Source organism: Vulpes lagopus, chromosome 10 (genome assembly GCF_018345385.1).
Source record: "Vulpes lagopus strain Blue_001 chromosome 10, ASM1834538v1, whole genome shotgun sequence".
In the NCBI taxonomy this organism is placed as follows: domain Eukaryota; kingdom Metazoa; phylum Chordata; class Mammalia; order Carnivora; family Canidae; genus Vulpes; species Vulpes lagopus.
The window spans coordinates 88,496,875-88,523,831 of record NC_054833.1 but is presented as its reverse complement, the minus strand read 5'-3'; the positions used below and the strand labels follow the sequence as shown (position 1 = coordinate 88,523,831).

The 26,957-nt window shown below is 38.3% G+C and overlaps 1 protein-coding gene across 6 annotated transcripts in view; it reads left to right on the top strand.

Moving 5' to 3' along the window:
* The window catches only part of RERE (arginine-glutamic acid dipeptide repeats), a 401,403-nt gene that overhangs the window by 254,746 nt on the left and 119,700 nt on the right, over nt 1-26,957 (top strand). For 5 of the 6 annotated variants that reach the window (XM_041770332.1, XM_041770330.1, XM_041770328.1 and 2 more), the window contains one exon: nt 64-168. In XM_041770332.1, coding sequence (XP_041626266.1) covers nt 64-168 — 105 coding nt within the window. Of the gene's footprint in view, nt 1-63; nt 169-14,876; nt 15,100-26,957 lie in introns of those variants that run through there. The other variant, XM_041770333.1, reaches the window with a different exon arrangement.

Genomic DNA, 26,957 nt, shown 5'->3' with positions numbered 1-26,957 from the left:
GTCTTGGTTTGCAAAGCAGTCGACGGTGATACTAATATATTTTTTATGCTTGTTTATTTTCAGAGGGAAGTGTAACATCTCCCATTTTTCTGACATATTTGCTGCTAGAGAGTTTAAAGCTCGGGTGGATTCATTTTTCTACATATTAGGCTACAACCCTGAGACAAGGTAAGTGAGTCAGTTGGGCCCACTCAGTGCGAACTTTTGCTTTTCTCGCATGCATGCGTAAGATTTTAAAAAGACAACTCCAAAACCCAAAGTAAGCCTCTTTGAAAGGAGTTCTAATTAATGTTTTTGGCAACTAAAGCAGCTTATTGTTTGCTCTTGATTTTTATTAAGAAAAGGAAAATGAGAAAATTTGGGTTTTGAGAGGGCAAGGCAAAGATGGACATTTAATTGATCTGTGTTTTGAACTTAATGAATGGGCAGTTTATTACTGCCCTACTGCACATTGTGTCAAGCATTCCATGATACCATATTGAAAACATTAGGACTTTTTAAAAAAAAGATTTTATTTGAGAGAGATAATGAGCGTGAGAGTGCACACAAGAATGAACAGGGAGAGGGACAGAGGGAGAAGCAGACTCTCGGATGAGCAGAGAGCCCTACTCAGGGCTTGATCCCAGGACCCCAGGTCATGACCTGAGCCAAAGGCACTTAACCAACTGAACCACCCAGGTGCCCCTGAAAACACTAGGACATTATGGAAAGTTTGTTGGTTAGTCATTTGTTTTATTCATTTGTAAAACCCCAGAAACACTCATAGAAATATTTTCATTAAGATTACTGGTATGAGATGGATACATTCAGTTCTCAGCCATCTCTGTAAGATGTATGTAACAGGTAGAATTACTTTTTATTTTTTATTTATTTTTTTTTAAAATTTTATTTATTTATTTATTTATTTATGATAGTCACAGAGAGAGAGAGAGAGAGGCAGAGACACAGGCAGAGGGAGAAGCAGGCTCCATGCACCGGGAGCCCGATGTGGGATTCGATCCCGGGTCTCCAGGATCGCGCCCCGGGCCAAAGGCAAGCGCCAAACCACTGCGCCACCCAGGGATCCCTTTTTTAAAAAATTTTATTTATTTATTTATTTATTTATGATAGTCACAGAGAGAGAGAGAGAGAGGCAGAGACACAGGCAGAGGGAGAAGCAGGCTCCATGCACCGGGAGCCCGATGTTAGAATTACTTTTTAAATGAGGAACAATAGAATCAAAATAATTTAGCTGAAAAAATTCTTTGTAGTAGATTGTAGTTTAACTCAGCACATGGAAAAAGTTCTTTAAGAGTTATGTGCATTCATTTTTATTCTGTATCCATTGTGCAACTACAATGGATTAAGGATTTAGAAAGAAAAAGAATGGTAGCTAATGATCAGGTAGTCTGTGTTCGGGACATCTGAGACATACTCTGCAGATATAAGGACTTAGAAATAAAAGCTGCTTGGCCAAAGGAAGGTAGTGGAAGAGCTGCTTTCAATGTAATTGCAAGATGGGTATTGTCTTAGAGAAAACCTTCTCTTAGTAGATGCTGAGAAATTATATGTAAAAATTAGAAGGTTACTTTTAGTGAGTCACTCCAGGGTTAATAAAAGGCAACATATTCTTTGTTACGATTGTAAGAGACTACCTAAAGGTCTATTGGTGCATACATATTAGTGTCTCTGTATATATTGTAGACAGCAGCTATAGGGGTAATGGTGTAATGAATGGTCACCTTTTTATTACTTACCTTTATTTCCTTTAGAAAACAGTAAATTTGAGCTTTTATTTTCTTTTTCTAAAGTATGCCCTGTTCCAGCGACAAAGAAGTTGATTGGTGGTCATATTTCAAGAGCGTCCTATATTTCAGAATTTATTTTACGTATGGATTTATTGACTGCCTGGTCATATCTTGGATTTCTGTCTAGATACAAAGGAGTCCATAATTTCAGTGATGCCACGTTGATTTAACTGTTTGATCAGGAGTTGTCATATTGCACAACTTAGATGGTATCCACGAATTGACTAAATAGCTTTTGTGTTTTAAATGTTTAGCTCTTGGTTTCATAAGAAGCAACCAAATAAATTTTGTTTACTAGTTTTGGTTAAGTGTCTTTTTGCTGAATGCTTATTGAAGGTGGTATTATATAACTTAACTGTAAGTAGAGACTCACACAAGTTCTCGTCTCATTTTTCATTGGATGCTGCTGCTAGTCAACTGATTCTTCCCATCAGTTATATGTTAAAGTGTGGCTTAGGTATGCAGCAGAAGGACATTTGTCTCTCATCTGATAAAACAGCCCTGAGACATGCCCATGGCAGTGCATTTATAAGGTTTGCATCCTGAGTCACTTCTTTTTTTTTTTTTTTAAGAGTTATTTATTTATGATAGACAGAGACAGAGAGAGAGAGAGGCAGAGACACAGGAGGAGGGAGAAGCAGGCTCCATGCTGGGAGCCTGATGTGGGACTCGATCCCAGGACTCCAGGATCGCACCCTGGGCCAAAGGCAGGCGCTAAACCGCTGAGCCACCCAGGGATCCCCTCCTGAGTCACTTCTTTTACTGCTTTGACTTCCTGGTGGCTATTTGTTCATTTCTATGCTTGTGTTCTCCTTGTCATCTTGTACTATGATATGTTGTAGGTTTATGAGGATGAAGTGAAATGGTAAAAAAGACTTTGAATGTCTGCTTATAAGTAAAGCTTGTGGCAAATCTCACACTTCTCACAAAGTGAGTGTAAAAATTTGCTCTCTCCCAGTGTTTTCACCTTGAATACTTTATAACTCTGAAGTTTGGGTTTGGGTATGCAGTTCCCAAAGCTGCTCAGATTGTCACGAGTGTATGTAATTTACTAGGATTGTAGAAAAATTCTTCTTTCCCCACCTGGCTTACCCATGGTCTAATCCTTGGAATACTCAGGCTTCACACTCTTGCAGAATTTACCTCTGTCTGTGTCTTTGTTTCAAGTCTGTGAGGGATGGGGTTGTGCTAGGAGCTGCTGCTATATTTCTCTGCCATTTGAATGAGCAGGACTGGCATGTAGTCATGTAATTGTGTGGTCGTGTAGCTGTGTAATCGTGTAGTCATGTAATCATGGCCACAGGGTGCTCTGTGCTCTTGGTGCCCCAAGTCATTTGGACAGAAACATCACCTGCTGTGTGTCTGGGAGAGAGAGCATATATGGATGAGACCACTGCAAATGTCAGAACAGTCACTTTGGTGACTACTCCCTTGCCCTTAAATAACTCAGGAACAAGTGAGCAGTTGAAACTGAAACTTGAAATGGGATTGTTTCTTTCTCATAGCACATTTTCTGACAGTAAAAGTTGATTTATGTAAGTTTCCATAATTTATTTAGCATAGTCACCTGCACTGAAAGTTTGGAATGTGTTTTCGCGTTTATTGAATAAGGTTGTTTTTTTGTTTTTTTTTTTTTAAAGCCCCAGTGTTTGGCTTCTTACAAATTGTTTCCCTTAACCTCATTATTATATTTCTGAATGTTTCATCTTGTCAGAGACCTGACCTTTCCAGACTTCTTGGTTTTGATGGGGTTACGTTAATGAACATGTCTAGGACAGTAGGAAACAGACTTTTCTATATTCTTTGGTACTTTGCCTTTAAAGTTCAAGGAGGGCGGATTACTTGGTAATTGACATGGAATCTTTATCATTCTAAAATACTGTATTTAATTCTGAAATCCTAAACTTAATTCTGAAACCTGAAAGCTCTGAAAAAATTTTAAAAATAAATGAGCTGAAGCTCACTGGATGGTCACACTTGGCCTGAACTGAGATGTGACTATTTATATTCTTGAGTTAGTTCACTTTGAGTGAGTTTGCACAACTTTTACTGCAGAAGTACTAGTGTGATAGAGTAGGGGGTCATTGCTCAGACACTGCTGAGGTGTCACATAGTATATGGTATATGGCTATAGTACCTCTCTAAATCCAAAAACTTCTGAATTCTGAAAATCCTCTGACCCTTAAGATCTTTGATAAGGGATGGCAATAACCATATTCTTGCTAGCCATGACATTTAAGGAATAAAAGTTAAGTAAAAAATTGGGTGGCAGATATTTCCAGTTTCAAATAGGATGTAAGCAGCAAGGGTCTGACTAATGAGAGAGGCCTGAATTTGGAATCCTTAAGTAATCAGGCTTTGCTTCTGGAGTTTGACATTTCTACACTCAGGGAATGTGCACCTTGGCTACCTGAGCAAGATTCACCCCAAGCTTAATTCTACAGTCAGCATACTTTGCAATAATAATGCCATTATGTTCTCATTCTTTCTGAAGGTTCTAATCCAAACTCTGGTTAGAAAATAAAGCCAGTAAATTTCAGATCACAAGTCTTAATACATAAAGCCAGTTAGATCTTAAAGAATTTGTACAACCACCAGTATTTTTGGCTAAACTAAATTAGGTTGGTCTTGGCTTACAAAAAGAGGTGATTATAATCTGTAATCTTAGGGACATGGCTGCATTCATCTGCTTACTGTCCTTAGTTGCTTCTTTATTTATGTAGTATCTCATAGCCATTTAATCTGATCTGTTGATAAGACTGACTCCCCTCTTAGACCCAGGCAGCCTGGGTTCTGGTTCTGGGCTGTCACTTCATCTTTGTGTCTAGGGCTAAAGCTGGTACTTCTGGACTCTGTTTCTACCTCAATAAAGTGGGAGTGCCAAAGCTATCCTGTAGGTTGCTTGTGTAAACTGTGAAGTTTTTTTTTTTTTTTTTTTGTTATTGTTGCTTCTTGGGAATTGCCAAAAGAATTATAAATTTTCTTTTGAAAAAAAAAAAGTTGAAAAATATCAAAGGTTTTTTGGTTTTGTTTTGTTTTGTTTTAACCCCATAAAATGTTAAGTCCAAAAGCAAAACATAAACTACTTCCTAAGATGTCTTGATTCTACCAAGTAGACCATTAACCATCTGGTTGATTGTGCTGACTTACAGAAGTCTGAACACTGGGGATTTTTGACTCTGCTTGGAATATTGATTATAAAATTCTTTTCAAAAATATATAGTAATTGCTAAGAATGAAAGATAAATTTCTTGCCTCTAATGAAACTGATAGAACATTTATAATGAATATGTGATATTAATGTGAAACAATACATTTCTATTGTTAGAATATTTCAATGAAAAATTTGAGAGAAAATTGAAAAAATTTTTTCTTAATAAATAGATCTGAGCTTTTTATAGTTAATGAACTCCCCCTATATAGTACATAGGTTTTATTGAATTTTTGGATGTCCTCTTCCCCATCCCCTCATCCTCATACCCCATCCTCTCATCCTTTAAATTATTGGCCAGTACCTTTTTTTTACTGTACTTTCTGGCCCTTTTGGGTATACTTTTCATTCCTTGGAAAAGTTCTCCTACCTTCTTGCTTTAGGCCAGTCAGGATGGGAGAAAGGGCAAGAGTAATGATGGAGTCTCAGCAAGAATGAAAGATTCAGTAATGGCCATTGGAAAGGAGATACCTTTATCCTTAAATTCTGAAGCATAAATTTTCCCAGGAACCAGCCATTTGTTTCCCCTCGCTAGGTAAGAGTTCTTCAGGTCACTAAAATTGCATGTAGGGATAATGAAGAGAAGATATAAAACATAGCATCTTTAATTGATGGTCACTGATCTGTTGCTTCCTCCCTTCCCCCAACCACATACTATCTTTTAAAAGTGTTGGTCTCTTCCGAGACTTGCTCTGTAGCATCTGATTGTATTTTTTGTTCTTTGCTTTGTGAAAATGAGTCTTCTCTTAATATGCAGATGGAAAACAAGTTGAGAGTTCAGATCTCATCCAGGAGAGAATGTCTGTGATCTTCTCTCCTTTTCTTTTTCCAAGGAGTTCTTAAAGCCTTATTGAAACTTAAGGATTATTGCCATTATATTTAGCAGCAATCATAAACTGAGGCACTTGCAGGGATTTATAAATAATTATAAATAATCTCTCCCCAACTGACAGTGGCCATGTTAATAATAATAGCTATAGTTAGTGCGCACTATGGTGCCCAGCACTACTCTGAGTTTTACTTGCATAATTCATTCACTTTGTTTTGAAGCAGAATAGTTGCAAGTATCATAGAAGATCTTTTCTAACTGAACTATTTAGAAGTGTGTTGTCTCCATGAGGCCGTACCACACCTTAATACTTGGTGTGTTCCTTATGAGCAAGGGCATTTTCTTACATGACCACAATACAGTCCTCCAGCTCAAGAAATTAATGTTCAGATAATGCCATCGAATTCACAGACCCCACTCAGATTTTATCAGTTTTCCAATAAAGACTTTTGTAGTAGAATGAGCCAGTTTGATGGATTTAGTTGTCTTAACAACTATTTGGTCAGTCTGGAATGGTTTCTCAGTCTTTCACTTCATGACCTTGGTACTTTTGAAGGTTGTAGGGAAAATCTCCAAAACTTTGGAGACTGTCCCTTAGTTTACATTTATGATGTTTCCTTACTAGATTTAGATCATGTTTCTTTGACAGGGATAGTACAGAAGTCATGTGTTCTTTTTTTCTGCATCCTATCATAATTTTAGTTTGTCTCATGGCTGGTAATGTTCACTTCGATCAGTTGAATAAGGTGCTATCTGCTAGACTTTGCAATTGTAGCATTTCTCTTTTTACTTTTATAATTAATGACCATTTTATGGAAAGTTGCTTTGAGACTATGTATCAATGGCCTCTTCCTCATGAAACTTTCATTTTATTCATTTATTTACGCTAGGTGGATTAATGGCTTCCTATTTTATTTAGTTGTTTATATAATCTCTTACTATCATTTTGATTCTTAGGTCAAATTGCCTTAGATTTTGGAGAATGATACTTAGGTGTGGTTATTACTTTGTCACTGCTGGCAGGCCTCTGAGTAAACAGCTCTGGTGTGTCAGGTGGGGGAGGGAAGGGAAGTGAGAGGGAGAGGGAGGGTATACAGACTTCTACATCTATATTTCTGTATCAGTATGTGTGTATCCATGCATTCATACCAAATTCTCCACATCTAATCTAATACCATAGGGTTCCTGCTAGTTTTTTCTTATTTGTAATTCTCATCTTTGAGAGTGAGAAGCCTTATTTCACCATCCTTAATATCTTTACTTCTGATTTCCTATCATTGACTCAGCTCTCTTCCACACATGGATGGGTTTTGACATCTTGAACTGTATCTTTACTAGATTTAACATTTGGTATTTCTTAAGAAAGTATGACCTTAAAGAATCAAATTTTAACATCTTCTTTTCAGGGTCCATGGGAGAACAACTCCTTGCAAGAAGTGAATGCTTGCTCTATGCTTGATTGTTTAATTACTGTAAGAGCTCAGTGAGGTTGATGTTACCTTTATTTTACAAATGAGAAAATTGGCATTATATTAAATAACTACCTAAGGCATACAGTTACTAAACAGGAAACCCCTAGCCTACTGGACTCAAAGCCTGTGCTCTTAACATTGATGATTTTATCATAGATTAACTCATATATAACCTCACTTTCTTCTGGTTGTGTTGGAAAATAACTTGAAGCTTTTCTAATAAAGAGAAAAATATGTGCTCACTAGAGAATAACTTGACAAATACAAAAGTTAAAGAAGCAAACTGAAAAAATACATAATTGTATCAGCCATGTTTGTATTTTTCCCCTTCGGTTTACATCTGTGTGCACGTGTATGTATTAAAATTATAATTAAAATATTGCTTACACATAATATATATATATAATCAGGCATTCCTTTACTCATTTTCTTTTATTATGAACATACTACCATGTCATTAAATGTTTTACACAAACATTTGTAATGAGCACCTTATCTACCTTCACGTGGATGCCTCATAATTTCTCTCTTCCCATTTTGTTGAACTTTATGGTTTTCTAATATTTAGTTATTCTAAATAAAATTGTGACCATCTTTTTTCAACATAAATCTTTATACTTCAGCTGAAAAGTAACAATCTAGATCTTTATTTCAGTTAATTTGGATTTTAGACATTTCAAAATCTTCTGTTTGTTGTCTTCTCTATTCATCACAGCTCTTGGTGTTTGTATAGCTTTTGAGGACAAGAAGCTGGAGCTAGGTATACAGGTTTTTTTGTTTGGATTGTCTCTGCCATCACGGTCGAACTCACGATGTTTATGTCAGATGGCATATTTGGAAACAGTTGAGAGTTCGTGTGTATTTGGAAACACAGCCCTGCTGAGGATATAAGAACTCTAATAAGATAGGACAAAAATTAGATTTGATAATTTCAAAAATCTTTTGTCAGTAAACATCTACCAATTCTGAGTAAAATAGAACTTTTATTTTTTAAATTTTTAAAAAGATTTTATTTCTTTAAGAGAGAGCACGAGTGGTGGAGAGGCAGAGGGAAAGGGAGAAGCAGACTCCCTGCTGAGCAGAGAGCCTGATGTGGGGCTCTAATCCCAGGACCCTGAGATTGTGACCTGAGCTGAAGGCAGATGCTTCACTGACTGAGCCACCCAGGTGCCCCTAGACAGAACTTTTAAATGCAGAGCTGAGCCTGTTAGGAATTAAGAGAAACTGTCAAGTAAAGCAGTAAGCTGATTCTTCATCAGCCCATGATGAGAGGAGGTTGGGTTAGTTACTCTTTCTTTAACCAAAGGTCTTGTCTTTAACACCCACCAGGTATAGGAGATGGGGTCTTGATCTCAGGGGGTAAGGGGGTTGGAACTGAGAGCCCTCCACCAAGTTGGGCCATCAAAGTTCTGTTCTTCAGTGAAAGGGTGAGCTAGGTTGTATATCCAGAACTAGAGGGAAATGATAGAGAAACTTGTTTGGGACTGGGACTCGAAGCACAGAAAAGAAGAGGAATAGAGGGAGAATTTCCCTTATAGTTCATAACTTTGAGCCTTGCCCCCACTTGGGACATGGATTTACATTCTTGAAAAATATGAGAACTCCAGGATGAGAAGATAATGTAAAAAGTAATCTTGGGCCATGAGCCTCCAAGAGGCTCAGTGAGAGAGCTTCATTGGGAGAAGCATATGTAAAATTTTTTTAGAGGGACATGCTCTCATTCAAGAACTTGTAGGATATCTACAAATAATGTATCTTTGAATGCCAAATGCACTGTTAAAAGTTACACGTGTTGGAAGAAACCATGTGACATCAACTTGAGTCAGATAAAACAAATGGTAAGATGTGTACCTGAGAACTTCAACACTAGAACTATCAGAGAAAGACTATATAACAGACTAAAACAAAATAGAACCTTTATTTCCCTCTCATGTAAGCTGAGTTTGAGAAAAAGCAATCCTAGATGGCTGTGGGGCTCTACAACCATCAGGGACCTATCTTTAACTTCAGCTTTTATCTTATACTCAAGGTGTCGATCAAATGGTAGCCATGACATCCAGATCTCAGGCTGGAAGAAGGAAGAAGTGGGTAAAAAATGCATGCCTTCTTCAAGGGCATTTTCATAATTTGTATAGGACATTTCCTTTTCTTCTCATTAGACCAAAGATTTAAAAAAATTAGAATGGGGCTTTTTTAAGAAGCTGGTAAAATCTTTATACCAAAACCAGATTAAAAAGTGAAATTTAGGGGCAGCCCTGGTGGCTCAGTGGTTTAGCACCCCCTCAGTCCAAGACGTGATCCTGGAAACCCAGGATCGAGTCCAGCATCAGGCTTCCTGCATGGAGCCTGTTTCTCCCTCTGCCTGTGTCTCTGTCTCTCTGTCTCTCTGTCTCTCTCTGTGTCTCTCATGAATAAATAATTAAATCTTTAAAAAAAAAAGTGAAATTTATAGGTCAGTCCTAGAAACATGCATGTAAGATGTTTAAATAAAATATTAGAAAATAGAATCTGGCAAAGCACGAAAAATCTGCCTTATCCAAGTTGGGTTTATAGAACCCAAGACTACTTTAAAAATTTATCTGTTAAGGGATCCCTGGGTGGCGCAGCGGTTTAGCGCCTGCTTTTGGCCCAGAGCGCAATCCTGGAGACCCAGGATCAAGTCCCACGTCAGGCTCCCGGTGCATGGAGCCTGCTTCTCCCTCTGCCTGTGTCTCTGCCCCTCTCTCTCTCTCTCTCTCTCTGTGACTATCATAAATAAATTAATTAATTAAAAAAATTATCTGTTAATATGGCTTACCACTTTAACATGATGAAGAAATATATACTCATCTTGATCTTGAGAAAACACATGTTGAAAGTCAACAACTAGTCCATGTTGGGGGAGGGGACGCTTAGCAAAGTAAGGGTAGACCCAAACTTCCTTGTTGTTACTGATTAATTAAACAAAAATCAGAGTCAGAGTGTTGGGAAATATCCCTCTAAAATCAGAAACAATAGGAGTCTTATGTCCATTATGACATGAAAATGTGTCAGAACCTTGGCTAATATGGTTTAATAGTTTTTGCCATAGAGACTCTGAGAAAGCATGTGAACACATAGTTAGAACTGATATGATATACCAGCATGTTTGCCGGATATCAGAGCAGTATATATAACGCTCAGTTCCGTTTCTTTTTTTTTTTTTTAATTTTTATTTATTTATGATAGTCACAGAGAGAGAGAGAGAGGCAGAGACATAGGCAGAGGGAGAAGCAGGCTCCATGCACCGGGAGCCCGACGTGGGATTCAATCCTGGGTCTCCAGGATTGCGCCCTGGGCCAAAGGCAGGCCATAAACCACTGCGCCACCCAGGGTTCCCTCAGTTCCGTTTCTACACAGGAGGGACAATTAGAGAATAAAATGTAAACATACTGTTTTTAAATGCTTCCCTTCTCTTGATGTGAAGTTAGTACTAATTAAAAGTCAAGGGGCACCTGGGTGGCTCAGTGGTTGAGCATCTGCCTTCTGCTCAGGGCGTGATCCCAGGGTCCTGGGATCAAGTCCCACATCGAGCTCCTCACAGGGAGCCTGCTTCTCCCTCTGCCTATGTCCCAGCCTCTCTCTGTGTTTCTCATGAATGAATAAATAAAATCTTAAAAGTCAGATAGAATTTTTTTTCCATTAAGTGTTTTTCTCTAGAGTTGCCTGAATGTTTTCGTTGCTGCTTTTGCTTTACAATTTGTTGTTAGTAAATAAAATATTTTAAATATTTTTCTATTTCTGGTAAGTAGAACTCTTAAAACCTAGGAAACTTCTATATTAGGAAGTAAGGAAACTTGCTTTACATCTGATACACGTAAATTTTCTGCTCATGAAAAACTAAGTATTACGGTAGCCAAATTGTTTTTTCAGTCTGTTTTTATGTAGTAAGCCTTTTTAATTTTAGAAAGAATCCGTTAATATAGTATATTTTTTTCACCCTCTCAGCTCCCTTTTAATCTATTCAAAATTGTTAATCCTTCACCTGTTGTTTGCCAAGGGATTAATTGTAGGAGAGAGGAAGGTCTGAGAGCCAGAGACAATGTAGAAGTAGTTGGGATCACAGGACTTCTGGGAAGACCTAGCAGTAGACCACAAAAGGAAGCACCTGGGCAGCCTGTGGGCATATCCCTGCAAGCAGCCAGGTGGCAAGGAAATGCAGCAGGAATGAGGTCTAGACATAGTCACAGGCAGTAAGCAGACATCTAGTGGTCAAGACAACCGTGGAAGAAACAAGGTCCAGGTGTTAGGGGCTTGGAAGTACTGAGTAGAATTACAGGGTGGTCCTCAGTGTAAGGTAGGGCTTGCTTGTGGAAAAGGAGCCCATTTCTAGAATTGGAATTTATGTTAAAATAATACATTGACTTACTTAATTACCAAACCACTAGGTTTCAGGGCTCCTTAATTTTCTGTGAGGCAGAGAACTCACCTCATATCCTGAGGTTGGATTGCACTCAGAGCTGGTGTTAAGGTGATTCAGTCTGAGGATTAGAGCACTGTGGAAACAGCCCTGCACGTCACTCCTTGCCAGTCATGTGTCCAGTTTCCAGATTCCACGAGGACCGATAATTGAAGACTAACTAGTAAAACTAGATGTCTTTAATATGTATGTATATATTTAAATTTTTAATATTTTATATATATATATATAACTCAAGAGTTATGATGTTATTACATATAACTCCCACATATATATATTTCACCCAGTTCACCAGCTAACATTTTGCAATTTTTGCTTTACTAATTTATTCTTTTATTTTATGTATTACATATCTTTTTAATTTTATTACAGATGTGCTTTATTATTTCTGTTTTTGCTGGATTATTCTCTATTAACTATCTTTGCTTCACTGTTGTGTTTTCCCTCCCTGAACTATTTTGGAATGAATGGCAGCATCAAACATCTTTCTCCCTAAATATTTCAGTGTGTTTTTCTCAAGAACAAAGACATTCTCTTACATAATCATTATATGGTTAGCAAAATCAGAAAAGGTGACATTGATATAATACCGTTTAATCTAATATAGTCCATATTTAAATTTTGCGAGTTTTTCTAATACTGACCTTCATGTACTTTTTGCCCGTGATCATGCATCGGCATTTAGTTGTTTGATCTCTTTAATATCCATTGCTTCTCTTTGTTTTCATAAGATGTTTTCTAGCCTTTTTTTTGTTTTCTCATGGCATCAACATTTTTGAAGAGTTAGAAGCCAGTTTTGTCGAATATCCTTCAGTTCAGGTTTGTTTGATGTTTCCTCATGATTAGATTTAGGTTTTGTTAAGTTCTGCCAGGGAATGAATATCTAAATGTTATTTTGCCCTTCTCAGTGCTTCAGATGTATTTTTTTGTTGTTGTTTTGGTACAAAATAAGAGATTTGAGTGGTTCCAGTAAAGATGATTTTGGTACTGTCCCTGCCCTAAAGAGCTTATCATCTGTTAAGAGAGGTGAGGCACCCCAGAAAAAGCTGACATGAGGAGAACGAAGTTCTCTGAGCTTTCCTAATAAGGAGGTCTCTCCATAGAGGAGCTGGTTGGGATTGTGGGCAAGTGAGGGACTTCTCCACATACAAGAGAAGAGTAACTGGAGAGTGAGGCGAGTCCTGGGTTGAGACAGGGCTGGAGGTCTGCTGGGTGGGAGGTAGCAGGTGGTGTGAGAGGACAGCTATGAGCTGAGGGTCAGGAAAGATGACCAAGAAGGCGCTGAAGGGGGTAGCTACTTTGAGTACCAAGTGTTTGGAGAAGAGGTCATAGGGTTTTGATGACTTGCCTTTGAGTGTCACTCAAGGTATTTGGTGGGACCAAAGTTATAATTTACACTTCTTGAATTGCTATCGTAATAATCATTTTTATGCTATGTTTCATGGAACAGCTCCTGTGGTTTTTCAGAATAATGATGAATTTGTTAAATTATTATTTTAGTTGATTTCTCCAAGTGAGCATTTTCCATGTGATTTGGTAGTTTTGAAAAATGCACTATGAAAGAAATATTTTGATAGTCGTATTCGTACTCTTTGGCTTCTAGGCAATTCACTTTTGTATTAGAGAGTCTTTTTCTTCAGACTGTTTCTGGTCTCACACATCTGGGGACATTTTATCTTAGATACCAACATGGAAAGTGTTCTTCCAACCAGTAGATACTTCAGGTGCTGGGTCAAAAGCAAAACTTATTTTAGGTGTATTTGGCATTTCTTGTGTTTAAATGACATTTTCAGTATGATTAGAGTTTTTAAATTATAGCCTCAGAATTTAGTTTATTTGATAGCAAAAACAGGAATACTAAGGAAATGGAAGAGATCTTGCATTTATTTTAGGAATCTTGAGGACACGGAGTACTCTGTTAAGCGGGTCTTAATTTCTTCACACTGTTACATTTGCGGGAAACACAGCACTGCTCTTTCCTACTCTGTCTTGTCCTTTATATATTTTTTGGAGTTTCATAGTCTTGTTTTTCTTTTTTAATTGTAACTAAGTAATCACACATAGAATCTTTTAGTTTGCAAATAGAAACGAAGCTTCTATACACATCCAGAACAGGATATCTTATGTAGCTGCCAGCCCACTTTGCCTTTTTGTTGGAGGTGGAGGTTGTGGGGAGACCGCATAAAGTGTGTTTTTAAAGATTTTAACAGAAAGTGTCTTGGCTGGTGCTGTGGGCAATATACTTAACAGAACTCAATATGACTAGCATGGCATGTGGCCTTGCTGATGTGGCTTTAGAAATCTTTTCTGATTAAATTTTAAATGGATTTAGCTTCATGGGCAGTACTATAAAGAATTGCCTAGAACTTTGAATCAGGAGATCTCAAATGAGATTTTTTAGATGCTTGAGTATTTGTGGCAGGGTGTTCTTTGACATTCTGATTTGAACTTTCCTACCCTTCTTAGTGTTAGAAATACATTCTTCAAGTTAGACATGCCTGACTGGATTATTATGTCTTTTGGAAAATGTTTTTATTATTTAGGCAATTTTAGAGCTTCTTATTTAAGAAAGATTAGCTCCTTGCATAAAACACAGTATTCTTTAAGATCCCCTGCTTGGTATACCGTCTGTACTACATTTGTAGTGTGACAATACCCAGAACTCCACAGTTTTGCCAGGATTGTTTGTGTGGCCTTTTCCCAAATGTTTACAAAGTTTTCAAAATGAAATCTGTGGGGTTGTTCCGCCTTAAGTAGCTACTGCTATGTTTATAGATGTGCTGTAGTTTCTGTTCATTAGTCCTATGTATGGTCATTCGTACCTGTATCTTTTGATATTATTCCTTCTTGAAGATCTTTAAAACAACAATTAAACAAAAAAAGAAAAGACAAACAAAACTTGCTGTTGTCTCGTCTGAGTTCTTTGAAGCCTCTAGATGGCTGGTGTGGCTTGCCGAGTTCCCTGGTGTTGGCTGTCTCAGATCCCCTTTCTAAGGCCCCACTTCCCTGCACACTAGCTTGGTATGCAGGGAGAAGCTGCAGTCTGTTGGCTGGGCTTTATTTACGGAAACAGCAGGGTTGAGATTGATTGCGTTGAGAGACAGTGTATGGATGAGGGAGGGTCACAGCACATGCTCAGTCCTGTCAGTGTGAGGGGGAAGTTTCTGCGTTCTGCGTGAAGGCTTAGGTCATAGCACAAGCTCAGTGAAAGCTCTATGAGGTCTCTCAGACTGCATGTGCCTCCATTTTGAGTTGTTAGAGTAGAAAAGGGCAGAGTTTTAACAGTAAGTAGAGGTTCAGGGACACAGCTTAGACTCACCAGAGCCTCTGTTAGTCATGGATGATCCATTCAGCCCCTGCAGGTAGGCTATCTTCCTCTGGCCTCCCCAAAACAGTGATGGTTTTTGCTGCTCTTTCTCACTTGTGAAGATGTTTATGAATCATTTCATCATTCATAGTGCATGTTCCTGAGAGCCTTTAATTCAACCCTGGCTGGCCATGTAGGTGGTGTTGCGAAGCGTGAAATCAGAGCTAAGAATGGGGTCTGCCTGGAGATGCATTAAGCAAATGGAGAACGTTGTGGGTTCTGCTGTCCCTGTCCCTTTCCCGTTTCCCTTACCCTTTTCTCACCGGGTACAGCTTTAACCTGAGTCCTGCATGGATGCCTGGTGTGAGCTTGTTTGCCTTCAAGCACCTGCAGAAGAAACCTGCCGGCTGCTCTGTTGCCGTGTGGCTGGTAGGGAGTGCCTGGGCCCAAGAGCAGCTCTGTTTGGATGTTTTAGGAAGGGTGGTAGGTGGGCAGCTATTGGTTGCTTTGAAGGTGGGTGGAACTTGTTTTGATTGAGAGCCTGTTTGCCAGAGCAAATTATATTTCTTGTGATCTGTTTCTGAAGTCTGAAAACAAGATAGTATGTACATTTTGACATATGCAGGAAGCAGTTGTGGATCATGGTTGCAACATTATCACCTTAAAATGGAGGTTTTTTAAGAAATAAAAGGTTATGTCACATCATTTTCTGTGGCTTCAAAAGAAAACTCCATTCTTTCCAGTTTGTAGACAATGTCTTGACAATTAAGAAAAAATAGTCTGCAGTGACATTTGTGATAGAAGTTAGAGTTCCAGGTATTTTGTTTATTTATTTTGTTTGTTTTAGCAGAAGGTGGCATTTGTGGTATATGTGTATTTTGTTGTGTGACTTGTATGTTCTATAGGAAAGAAGTAAAAAGAGCAGTTGATACTTAAGAATGTTGGCACTGACCAGGTCAGATTCTGTGCCCTCTGCTTGATGGGCCCAGCACTAGTCTTTTCTGTGAGGGGGAGTTGTGCTTTTTATGTGTCCTTTTTTGCAGCCTGGGCTCAGACAGATGGATCTCACTATGGTTAACATAGGGAACTCTTTGTAATATTCCAGGTTAGGACAAATTGAATTTTTAACCAAGTAAACGGTAAGTGAAGTTGGTGAATTACATTAGTTGTTTCTCTTTGTTTCCTCTCCCCTTTTTTCTTCTGATGAAAGGCGAAAAAAATTTTGAAGTCACATTTAAGTTTTATGCATTTGTGAGGTTGAAAGGAGGAAGTACACGATGTGGAAGAATGCAGCTGAAAAAATTCTCATAGGATAGTGAGGAAGTTCATGAGACATTGATGATACATACAGGGAGAGATTCTGAGTGTAAGCTCTTCATAGTGTAATATGAATATGGAGCTGTGTGTGCTCACCTCTTGTTGGAGGAGGACCCTGATTTTGGCAGAAAGTTGTAAGGAAGGCTAATGGTGAATTCTAGCCACTGACAATATTACTGAAGTATCATCTGGCTTCCAGAAGGTTTAGTCTCAGGATTATGATTAAGGAGATGAATTATACGGGGATAATTTTAGGACTAATCATTTATTGCTATTTTTAATCTTGTTTTCCATTGATCTTTCCATTGATTGGTCTATCTGACCAATTAGGATTGCATTTATTTGAACATTACATTTGGGAGTTTTGGGCAGTTTTTCCCTTTACCATGTAGTGTTGCTTCTGGAACTTGTTTTAATTCACTCCATGTAGAATGTTCTTCTTTCTGCTTTTCTCCTGTAAGTCTTAAATTATCCTCTCTCCAGACAAGAGGATCTGGGCCCAGGGGCACTTAACACCCCAGACTTGTTTCAGAAAATCCTTATTTGAGTCAGGACATTACTCGTCCGGAAAATAGTTATGGAACTCCCTTTCTTTTCTCAGGCCTTTACTTCTTCAACTTTTGTATATTTAGCAAACAAAGTGTGACTGGGAAGCTGTACTGGTGAATCAGCTCTGGGCAGCTTCCTCCCACTGGTCTGGCTGGCCAGCCTGGCCTAATAGAGATGTGCATTTGTGAGCCTGACTGCAGCCACCTGTTTAGACGGTGAGGACTTACAGTTACCACTGCTGGCTGTTTAGGGCCGAATTTCAGTGTTGGAATCAGGTAAAGTAAGTCACAAGAGTAGTTCCTTATGTAGTTTGCATTTGTTCTATACTTTCCTATCTTAGGTAAATATTTTTGGGATGTTACTTTTTGGCCCACCATCTCCTGCTTTGGGTCTTCTATACTTGTCTCATGGTAGTTTAGTGAAGAAACAGCACATGAGAGGTTATTCTCTTGGTTGGTAAAGTTGTCCAGGGTCTGTGCAGCTTGGGCATTGGAAAGATGCTTGTTAGCTTCATTTTGGCTTATGGCTCCCCTCCTGCTATACCTCAGAGTATCAGGAAATGTTAGTGAAAATGGACAGCTTATGTTTTCAGGAGAACATAAAAGTTCACCAAAATATTATCCTGTTATTAGCTTTTCTTGTCATTGTGTTAGAATCTTGAATCTGAATCCAAAGTTGAGGCTTACATTTAAAGTGTTCCTTTTATGTAAAACATAAATTTTGCAGAGCCTGTGAATCTGCTAATAACATAGCTCCATTTTTTACCACTTCCTAAGTTCTTGTCTGGTGTGTTAGCTATGAATTGAAAGACTCTGGTTCACCTAAGACCTGATGTTTGCCATGTCTGTGATTGTCCAATTCATTGTTTCTGATCCTTTCTCTTTCTGAATTCATTTTTCATTTTCCACTTTACTTTTTGGTCATTACTGAACTGAGCTGTCTTTCCACCAGAGAGGCATTTATTCTAAAGCTATAAAAAAAATGTCATCCAGAATGAGAGAGAAAATAGAAAAAAACAGGCTAAAGGAAGATTTGAAATAATGAAATTCATGAATTTGTGTGCATTCATGAGTCTCCTCCCAAAGTGGTGATCATCTGTATTGAGCAGTTTGTGATAGGGGAGGATACAGGTTCCTGAACATATCTTTAAAGCAGATTTGAAAGAAAACTAGTCTATTCTTATATTGTTCATTCTATGATATTTTGGATCTAAACTACAACAGCTCATTTTAATTCATTGGAACAATTAGACATTCTTTCTTTTTTTTTTTTTAATTTTTAATTATTTATGATAGTCACACAGAGAGAGCGAGAGAGGCAGAGACACAGGCAGAGGGAGAAACAGGCTCTATGCACCGGGAGCCCGACGTGGGATTTGATCCTGGGTCTCCAGAATCACGCCCTGGGCCAAAGGCAGGCGCTAAACCGCTGCGCCACCCAGGGATCCCTAGACATTATTTCTATCAAAGTTCTTTGAATTATACATTTATTTGTCACTATTTGATTGTCTTCTGGTGTATGGGCTGCATCTGTACTTGTAGCCATAGTCTATTTTAGAGTGCCTCCCAAAGGGGCCTTCAGCATAAATATGTTGAATAAATGGGTCGCATTTATTGTAAGAGAAGAGACTAGATTTGGAGCTAGATGGTATGGTTCAAATGCCACCTAATTAGTAACATTGGATGAATTTCTTCACTCCTCTGAATCTCAGTTTTCTCATGGGTCATATCTATATATGACCATATCTCCGATAAAATAAATATAATTTTTGACATTGTTATAAAATGGGGTAAAAACAGTTTGAAACTGCTTGACACTTAGCTTCTCAGTGTATTATTGTCAATAATTCAAAAACCAAGTCTACAGTCTCACGTAGGTATGGTTATCTTAACAGATTCTATAGTTTTTGGTCAATCTATTAAAGACAGTGTCGGGAGTTGTGTTAGGAATTATGGCAATTTAATTAGTGGCCAGTATGTTTAACCACCATTTACTGATTTCCTTTCTTCTCTTGCCCTTTGAGTGTTCTATGTTTTTCTTTATACTTGCTGAAAAAAAATTTTTTTAGGAAGCTTTACTTCCAAAAATAAAAAAAATTTAAAAAGAAGCTTTACTTCCATATCATATAAAACATTTGCTATGTTCAGCATTAAACATTCTTTCCTTCTTTCTGTGATGTTGTGTGTGTGTATGTGTGTGTGTGTGTGTGAATGCGAATGCTATGAAGGCTGCATCCTTCCTCTCTGCCCCCTCCTCCCCATACTCAAACCACCACAGTGAAGAAGCATAAGGTGATGGTCATATTTTTCATAGTGTTTCCTCAAGACTCCCCACTGGGAACAAAGAGACATTCACAGATGCATTGAAGACATACTTAAATTACAGTTCAATGTCCCTCTTTTTCTGGGGGTGCTATGTTTCTTTTTTATAAAGTTTGATTTCAGTGTGCAGAAAGCCAACAACACTTTTGGTTAGGAGATAGGCTTAATCTTCAAATATTGCTGCTTTTATAAATTATTTCAACCACAGTGGGATTAAAATAATAAGTCTGTTTTTTGAAGCATCATTTTTGTGTGTATAGCTTTACGTTGGCCTGTGATTACCACTTTGAAATGAGATCCTTTCTCATGTGTTAAAATTTTTTTTTTTTTTACCATTTTTTCCCCTGATGTTACATACTTTGTATAGAGGCCACGTTTACTGCATCTTATTGTCAGCATGGAAATTCATCTTATTCCTCAGCCAATGCCTAAATTCTTAGTTCTGGACTCTGACTTATATTGGGCGGGGGGCGGGGGGGGACTACTCTGTGGAAGTAGAGCTACTTCTTGTGGCCTGGACTCCTCTGTAGTCAACTCCCGGTGACCCCTTGAAAGAGCACCTTTATCTCCTCAGGCCTTGGTTCCTTCTGTTAGGCTTAGAAGATTAGATCACATGGCTTCTAAGAAACTTTCCATCAGAAAAAATGTAGAATATTATGATTTTGATGAGTTTCTGTCTTGACCTTAGCATTTGTGTATGAACTTGGAACATTAACTTTTTGAGCTGTTGATGGGTTCTCTCTCTTTCTTAATAAATCAATATCCAATAAATAAATAAATAAATAAATAAATAAATAAATAAATAAATAAATAAATATTCATTCAAAGCACTTCTTCCTGAGCAGGAGGACTAGCCTTCTATCACAGTGACTTGATTTAATTTTGCACCAAAGTGCTTAGTTGCTATCTATAGCTACACAATAGTTGAATTAACATAGTATAGTCATTTATTCATTTGGAGTATATTTAGTGAGTGCCAGTGGGCCCTGGGATATAATGGAGAGGTAAAAACAGAGTTGGTCCCTTACCTGCATGGTGCTTTCAGTCTAAAGGCAAGGCCTTGAAGAAATAATTGCACAAGATAAATACAAAATCATGCAAAATAAGTAAAAAACCATGCCTGTAATAGGGTTGAGAAGAGGTAGGTGGTGCTTTGAGAACTTCTGGTAAAGGAATTAGCTCCTGTTGTAGTCTGTTGCAAATGCTTAGAGCTAATAATAGCAGTGAGCACTGTGCAGCAGGACAGTGCTGCTTCTCTCTGTAGATCATCTTTTATTTTTATAGCAACTTTGCTAACTAGTCATTATGAACTTCATTTCATAGATGAGGAAACAGGCTCAGAGAGATTGAATTGTGTCCTCAAGGTCACATTTAAGCTAATAAAATTTTGGTACTGAAACTTTAGCCAGGGTTCATTTGACTCTGAAGTCTGTGTTCTTCCCTTGCACCTGAGCATCTAGGCTGCGGTGTATGTAACATCTCCTCCCTCCCGTAGCAGGCTGCCAGAATCTTGGGACATCTGATGGGGTATACAAAGCTCAGTGATTTTACTCAAGTTTAGGGAATTTTTTTTTCTCCTAGAACTAATGGGAGTATGTTATGGAATAGAATACAACATTTACCTGGGTTTTTAAGATACTGTGTCAGATTTTAAAGACATTTCAGACTTGTTAAAGACTCCTTTGGAGGGGGGCACCTGGGTGGCTCAATTAGTTGAGTGTCCGACTCTTGATTTCAGCCAGGTCATGAGCCTTGGGATTGTGACATCAAGCCTCACGTCAGTCTGCTTGGGATTCTCTCTCTGTCCCTAAAATAAGTAAATCTCGAAAAAAAAAATCAAGACTCTTTTGGAAATAATGTGTTTATGCTGGAGAGATTTGAGAAACCCAGCATGCTATTCTAGATTTCCTTACTATCATCCTTGTTTTCACTCCTGCCCACAACCATTCTTAAGAAAGTGATTCTGATAAATTGCCTTTCAATTTTCCTAAAATTTGCTATATTTGTTCTGGACCTACAGTCCATTTCTGTGATCATTTTCTGACTGAGTGTAGAATTTCTAGAGTCTTTGTGTTGATTTCATGTCAGTCTTCCTGCTTAACTGAACACTGTGTGGAAAAAGTAAGAATTATATCTTCTTTGAGCCTTGTGATATGAAGGATTGGGTAAAGGAAGATTGCATAGTGATTTCATTGATGGGTGACACCAGCCACAGAGAAGGGGTCCAACTAGAGAGTTCTGCAGTCCAGCCTTTTGGGAATGGGAATGCTGTGATGCTCCGGGCTTATATTTGGGACCAGGTCTGGGTTTATAATGGGAACTCATGCCAGCTCTCTGTATTCTACAGCTCATGTCTTCTCCCCTGGACCCCATGCTCTTGTTCCTTTTTAGACCCAAATCCTTGTCATAAGCAATTACTACACTCCTGTAGAGCTATTTGAGTGTCTTGAGTGTATGTTCCTTCACAGATACTTGCCTCTCCCAGCCTGCATCTGGCCAGCCGCTATCTCATCTCCTTTGCGTGGATGCTTCTCCCTTTTTGATATTCAGTTACAGGCTTCCTGCCCTTTCTGTCCATTCCCTGTTTACTTCTTAGACTAAAACGTTTCCATGGTAACAGGTTACTTTTCAAAGGGAACATCTTGTCATTTTATTTAATCCACTGCAGCTGAAGAGGACTGAAATATTAAGTTGTAGTTGCCATGGATACTGCTTTGTTACACGGATTTCTTTTGTATCGGATTTCATATACAATGAATTTCTCTCTCTCTCTGTCTCTCTCTCTCTCCCTCTCTCTCTCTCTCTCCTCCTCCTCCTCCTCCTCCTCCTCTCTCTCCCTCTCTCTCCCTCCCCCCTCCTCCTCCCTCCCATTCTTTCTCTGCTTAAGGAATAAACACGATGACTTGCCATTATTTTTGTAATTTGGCTTCTGGGACTATATTTTCATAGTCCAAAGCAAAGATTTGTAGAATAATGGAGACTGAACCTCAGCTGTTTTGAAAAACATATATTATTTACATTAACCTTACAGAGAAATTTGTCCTTGCTAGTGAGGATGATTTTTCTTTTCTTTTCTTTCTTTTCTTTTTTCTTTCTGTAATATGATTCATAGGGGTGTCTCAAAAAGGATGACCTCAGACCAGAATACTTAGTAAACACAAGGAAAAAAAGAATTTATGTGACTTGAGTTAATTCCTTGAATCTCCTTTCTGAACTGTGACATTCTTTTCTCTGTGACTTTTCAGCTATCTATAGTACATCTTAGGGGAATCTGTTGGCCATTTGATAAGCTTTTCTCACATCTAGCTTGCTTCTCTCCAGTCTGTAAGACATAATTCAGCCAAGCACTTCTTTTGACTTTTTAAAAACTTTTAATTTTTTAGATTCACGGAAAGTTGCAAGATACTGCAGACTGCTCCTGTGTACCCTTCACTCACTTCCCCCATTGTGTATGACTCTAGCATAACATCAGAACCCAGACATGAAATTAGTAAAATGTGTCTGTAGTCAGTGTAGCTTTATGTAACACTGCCATTGTCATGTCTGTCCTGTTACCATACAAACCTCTTACTTCACCTCTCCTCCTCACCTTACCCCCATTCCTAACACCTGGCAACCACTAATCTGTTCTCTGTGTCTATAATTTTATTATTTTGACAATGTTATATAAATTGGTTTAACTTTGATGGTTTTTTCATTAATTTTTTTTTTTAAGACAGAGAAAACACACACTTGTGAGGTGCAAGGGGTGGGGGGGAAGAGGGAGAAGTAGAGAGAGAATCTTAAGCAGGCTCCAGGCTCAACACTCAGCACTGAGCCGGACTTGGGGCTTAATCTCACAACCCTGAGATCATGACCTGAGCCAAATGAAATCAAGAGTTGGACACTTAACTGACTGAGCCACACAGTCGTCCCTATCGGTTTTCTCTTTTAACATGATTTTCAAACTAAAACTCTTCCTGATGATTCTGTCTTGCTTTGGTGTTTGAAATGAAGATAAAGACATTGTTTCTTATACTGGTTCTATCTGTAATTGTGTAATTTTGGTTCAGTAATTTAATCTTTATTCCATGTAGGAGCTCTGGCTTCTGAGTCAACTAAACAAGTTTGAATCTTGGTTTTCCCTTTCCACTTGTTAGCTTTGTAATCTTGGGCAGTTTCATAACTCTTTCTTATCTTCAGTTTCCTTCTATGGATAGGTAATAGTAGCACCTTCCGTATAGGGTCATCCTAAGATTAGATAAGAAAATATATAGAATTTGCTTAGCTTAAAATGCCTGGTACATAGTAAATGTTCACCATATATATTTCTTCATTAATATTACAATTAGTACTGTCACTGTTATCTATAAAGAGCAGATATTGCTTCATAGGGTTGTCACAGGAACAATGAAATAATGCATACCTGGAGCAAAAAGCACTTAATAAGTGATAACTAATATTATTATTTTGCTGGTGTTTGTCATGTCACTCAGATATCCTGAATTTAAGATAACATGGGTGAAAACCCTGAGGCAAGTATAAGGGTGTACATAGATTTGTCCTGCATTATCCTGGGACATGACTTCCATCTTTGGTTTCATATTTTGTATGTAGTATCCTTTATCTGACCTCACTGAGATTTACACCATTGATGGCCTGGATTTTCTTTCCTTAATTGATGGCCGTCCTGTTTTTGCCCAGACGTACTATGTTAATTAAGCAACACTTACATCAAGTAAAAACCTCTTTAGTAACTGTGTTGTTTTACACATAAGATTAGAATAAGATCTATATTTTGGTGACTGTCATTATAATGTTTTCATTAATATCAAAATATGAATTAAATGAGTTCATACATAGAAATGAGACTGTAGAGCACCCAGAACCGTAGGAAGTACTCACATGCTAACCATCTTTGTTACTTATTGAAGGATAAACCTGTCATCTAATATTTTCCACCTAATTCATGCATGACATTAAAAATATCATGTCTGGGTAGAAGGACCCTTTGAAAGGCCAAGAAAGACTAACAGATTTTTAATGTAAAAGAGTTCAGAAAGATCATAGATAAGGTTTTAGATTCACATTGTGTAAAAACCTTTAAGAAATGATCATTTTGTTGAGTTTTGGGGTAGTATCAAAAATAATATTCATAACTGCCAAAAAGACTATTAAAATATTCTTCCCTTTCCCTATTATTATCTTTGTGAGGCTAGGTTTTCTTCCTATATTCTAACTAAAGTAACATATTGCAGGGCACCTGGGTAACTCAGTTAAGTGTCCGACTCTTGATTTTTGACTCAGGTCATGATCTCAGGGTCATGGGATTAAGCCGAGTCAGGCCCTGTGTTCAGCAAGGAGCCCGTTTGAGATTCTCTCTCAAACAGTTTCCAATTTAGGCCCTTAAGATCCTTAATACACTTATTTGTCTCACTTGTATAATTATTATTAGTTATTTACCTCTTTTATACAGACCTGTAGGATATAGTCATATCCAATAAGATATTTGGTGTTTATTTTATTACTGTGGCACATTTTTAGCTAAATATAATAATATTGGCTTATGAAAGTACTAAAAGAAAAAACAAAAAATAAGCCACAGAAGAAATAAAAAAGGGAAAAGATTAAAATAAAAACAAACCAGGAATGTTTATCCTAGAATTATCAAGGACTTAGTGTGTGTGTAGCAGTGATGGGGGAAATGCTTTCATAGGCATTCACTTGTGAACCTTGGCATAGACCTTCTAGAAGAACTTGGAAGTTGAACTGGGTACAAGTTACTGGATGGGCTGTGGCCAAAACTCTCTCAGATGACACATTTTGGCTAGACCTGCTTGTAGGCAGGTGAGCATTTGGAAAGTATTTAGAAATATAGGGGAGAGCTTTTGGCAACTAGTTTTGCTCTTAGCTACTTATGAAACAGAAAGGGGCGAGTTCGAAGAGAAATGGTAACACTGACTGCATGCTTGTCTTAAAGCACTCATGATTAAAATCACCTCCTGGCCTGTTTGATTCTTCTCAGACCTCCTAAAACAGTGTGACATTCCTACATGAACCTACTAGAACAGTCTATCTTCTGGCTTGTTTTTCAACATGCCATTCCCCTACTGAGGAAACAAAGGTGCCTTGTATGTTAAAGACAATATTTATGCAAGCTTTTCTCCCACCATGTCCCGCCTCTGCAGGTTTTTATTCCCCCTTGGGAAGACCTCTGTTCTGCCTTGCTGATGTGGTCCCCTTCAGAGGTTTCTTTGAATATTAACCACTGCAGGCACTGTTGTCTCCCTGTGAAGTCTGCTTAACTTTGATCACTTCCTTCGGCATTTTTGTATTCTGTTTATCCTGAGATGTTTTATGCTTAACCAGTGTAGTGATTGGACCTGTCCTGGTATTTTAGGGATAGATGCTACCTCCCTGGGTCATTGGAATAGAAGCTCCTTAGGAAGTGGGCCACACACCCTTACTTTCTGTTAGTCTTTTCACTTCCTTTGTTGTGTCTACTCCCCACTTTCCCCAAATAAGACTCTTTGTGAGCGAAATTGTTGGGTCGAAAGAAGAAAGCATTAGACCTGAAGGAAATAATCATTTTTCAGAATTAATTTTAACAACTTTACACATCATGGTGGGATTATCAACTCTGTGGGAGGGCAAACACAAGACCGTGCAGCCTGTTTGGGCCTTTGCTACTGTGTTCTGCTCCGCAGCACCTGTCACCACCTGCAGCTCTCATCCCTGGCACTCCTGGAAATGCAAAGGTGGTTGTACAACACCACAGACATGTCTCTGGGCATGGAAATGGTGTCCTGAGATCGCCCACAGTTAGTCATGACTCAGAGCTGAGAGTAATTGGGGGTTGGGAATAGAGCTGAGGGTAATTGGGAGCCAGGAAAGTCATTCAGGGCAGTGACTTTCTTTATGCATCAGCGTATACCCAATGAGTACCCTGTGCAGGACCTGGGACAGAACAGACTGTCAATGAGCGTTTTGTGAAGGAGTGAAAAAGGAAGGCAGTCTATACTTTGGGGAATTGTGGGGTAAAATGGGAAGGAGATCAGGAAAGGCTTTACAGATACAGTGGCTTCTAAAAGGAACCTGGATAGCTAGGATTTGAAGCAAAGAGAGGGTAAGCTTTGCAGGTACAGTAGGAATGACATAGAAATGAGACAAAGTCTTCCACCTCCTAGACCTCCTGGGTTCATTCTCACACATCTTTTTCATCTCTGCCTTTTTTGCTTTGTTAAGAAGGCCTTTTCTGGGGCATGCCTGGGTAACTCAGTCGATTAAGCATCTGACTCTTGATTTCAGCTCAGGTCATGGTCTTGGGGTCGTGAGATGGAGCCCGTCATTGGGTTCTGAACTTGGTGTGGACTCTGCTTGTGATCCTTCTCCTTCTCCCTTTGTCCCTCCCCCTCCCCCTAAAAAACGTAAAAGGCCTTTTCTGACTATCCTGTATAAAGAACCGTGAAAATATTTCATTGTTCACCATTTCCTTAATTCTTTGGCACTTTTATATCTGACCTACTACTTGTTTCTTTGTTTTATTTATTTATTTTTTGTTTGTTTTTTTTTTTTGTTTGTTTTTTGTTTTTTTGTTTCTTTGTTTTATACCCAGATAAGAATTTAAGTTCTGGTAAGGCAGGGACATTGTATTTCTGATTGCTTTATCCCCAACACCTTGGACAGTTGTGAGCGTATAGTAGGTACTTAATAAATATTTATTGAATCAATGAATGACCTAGTGTGT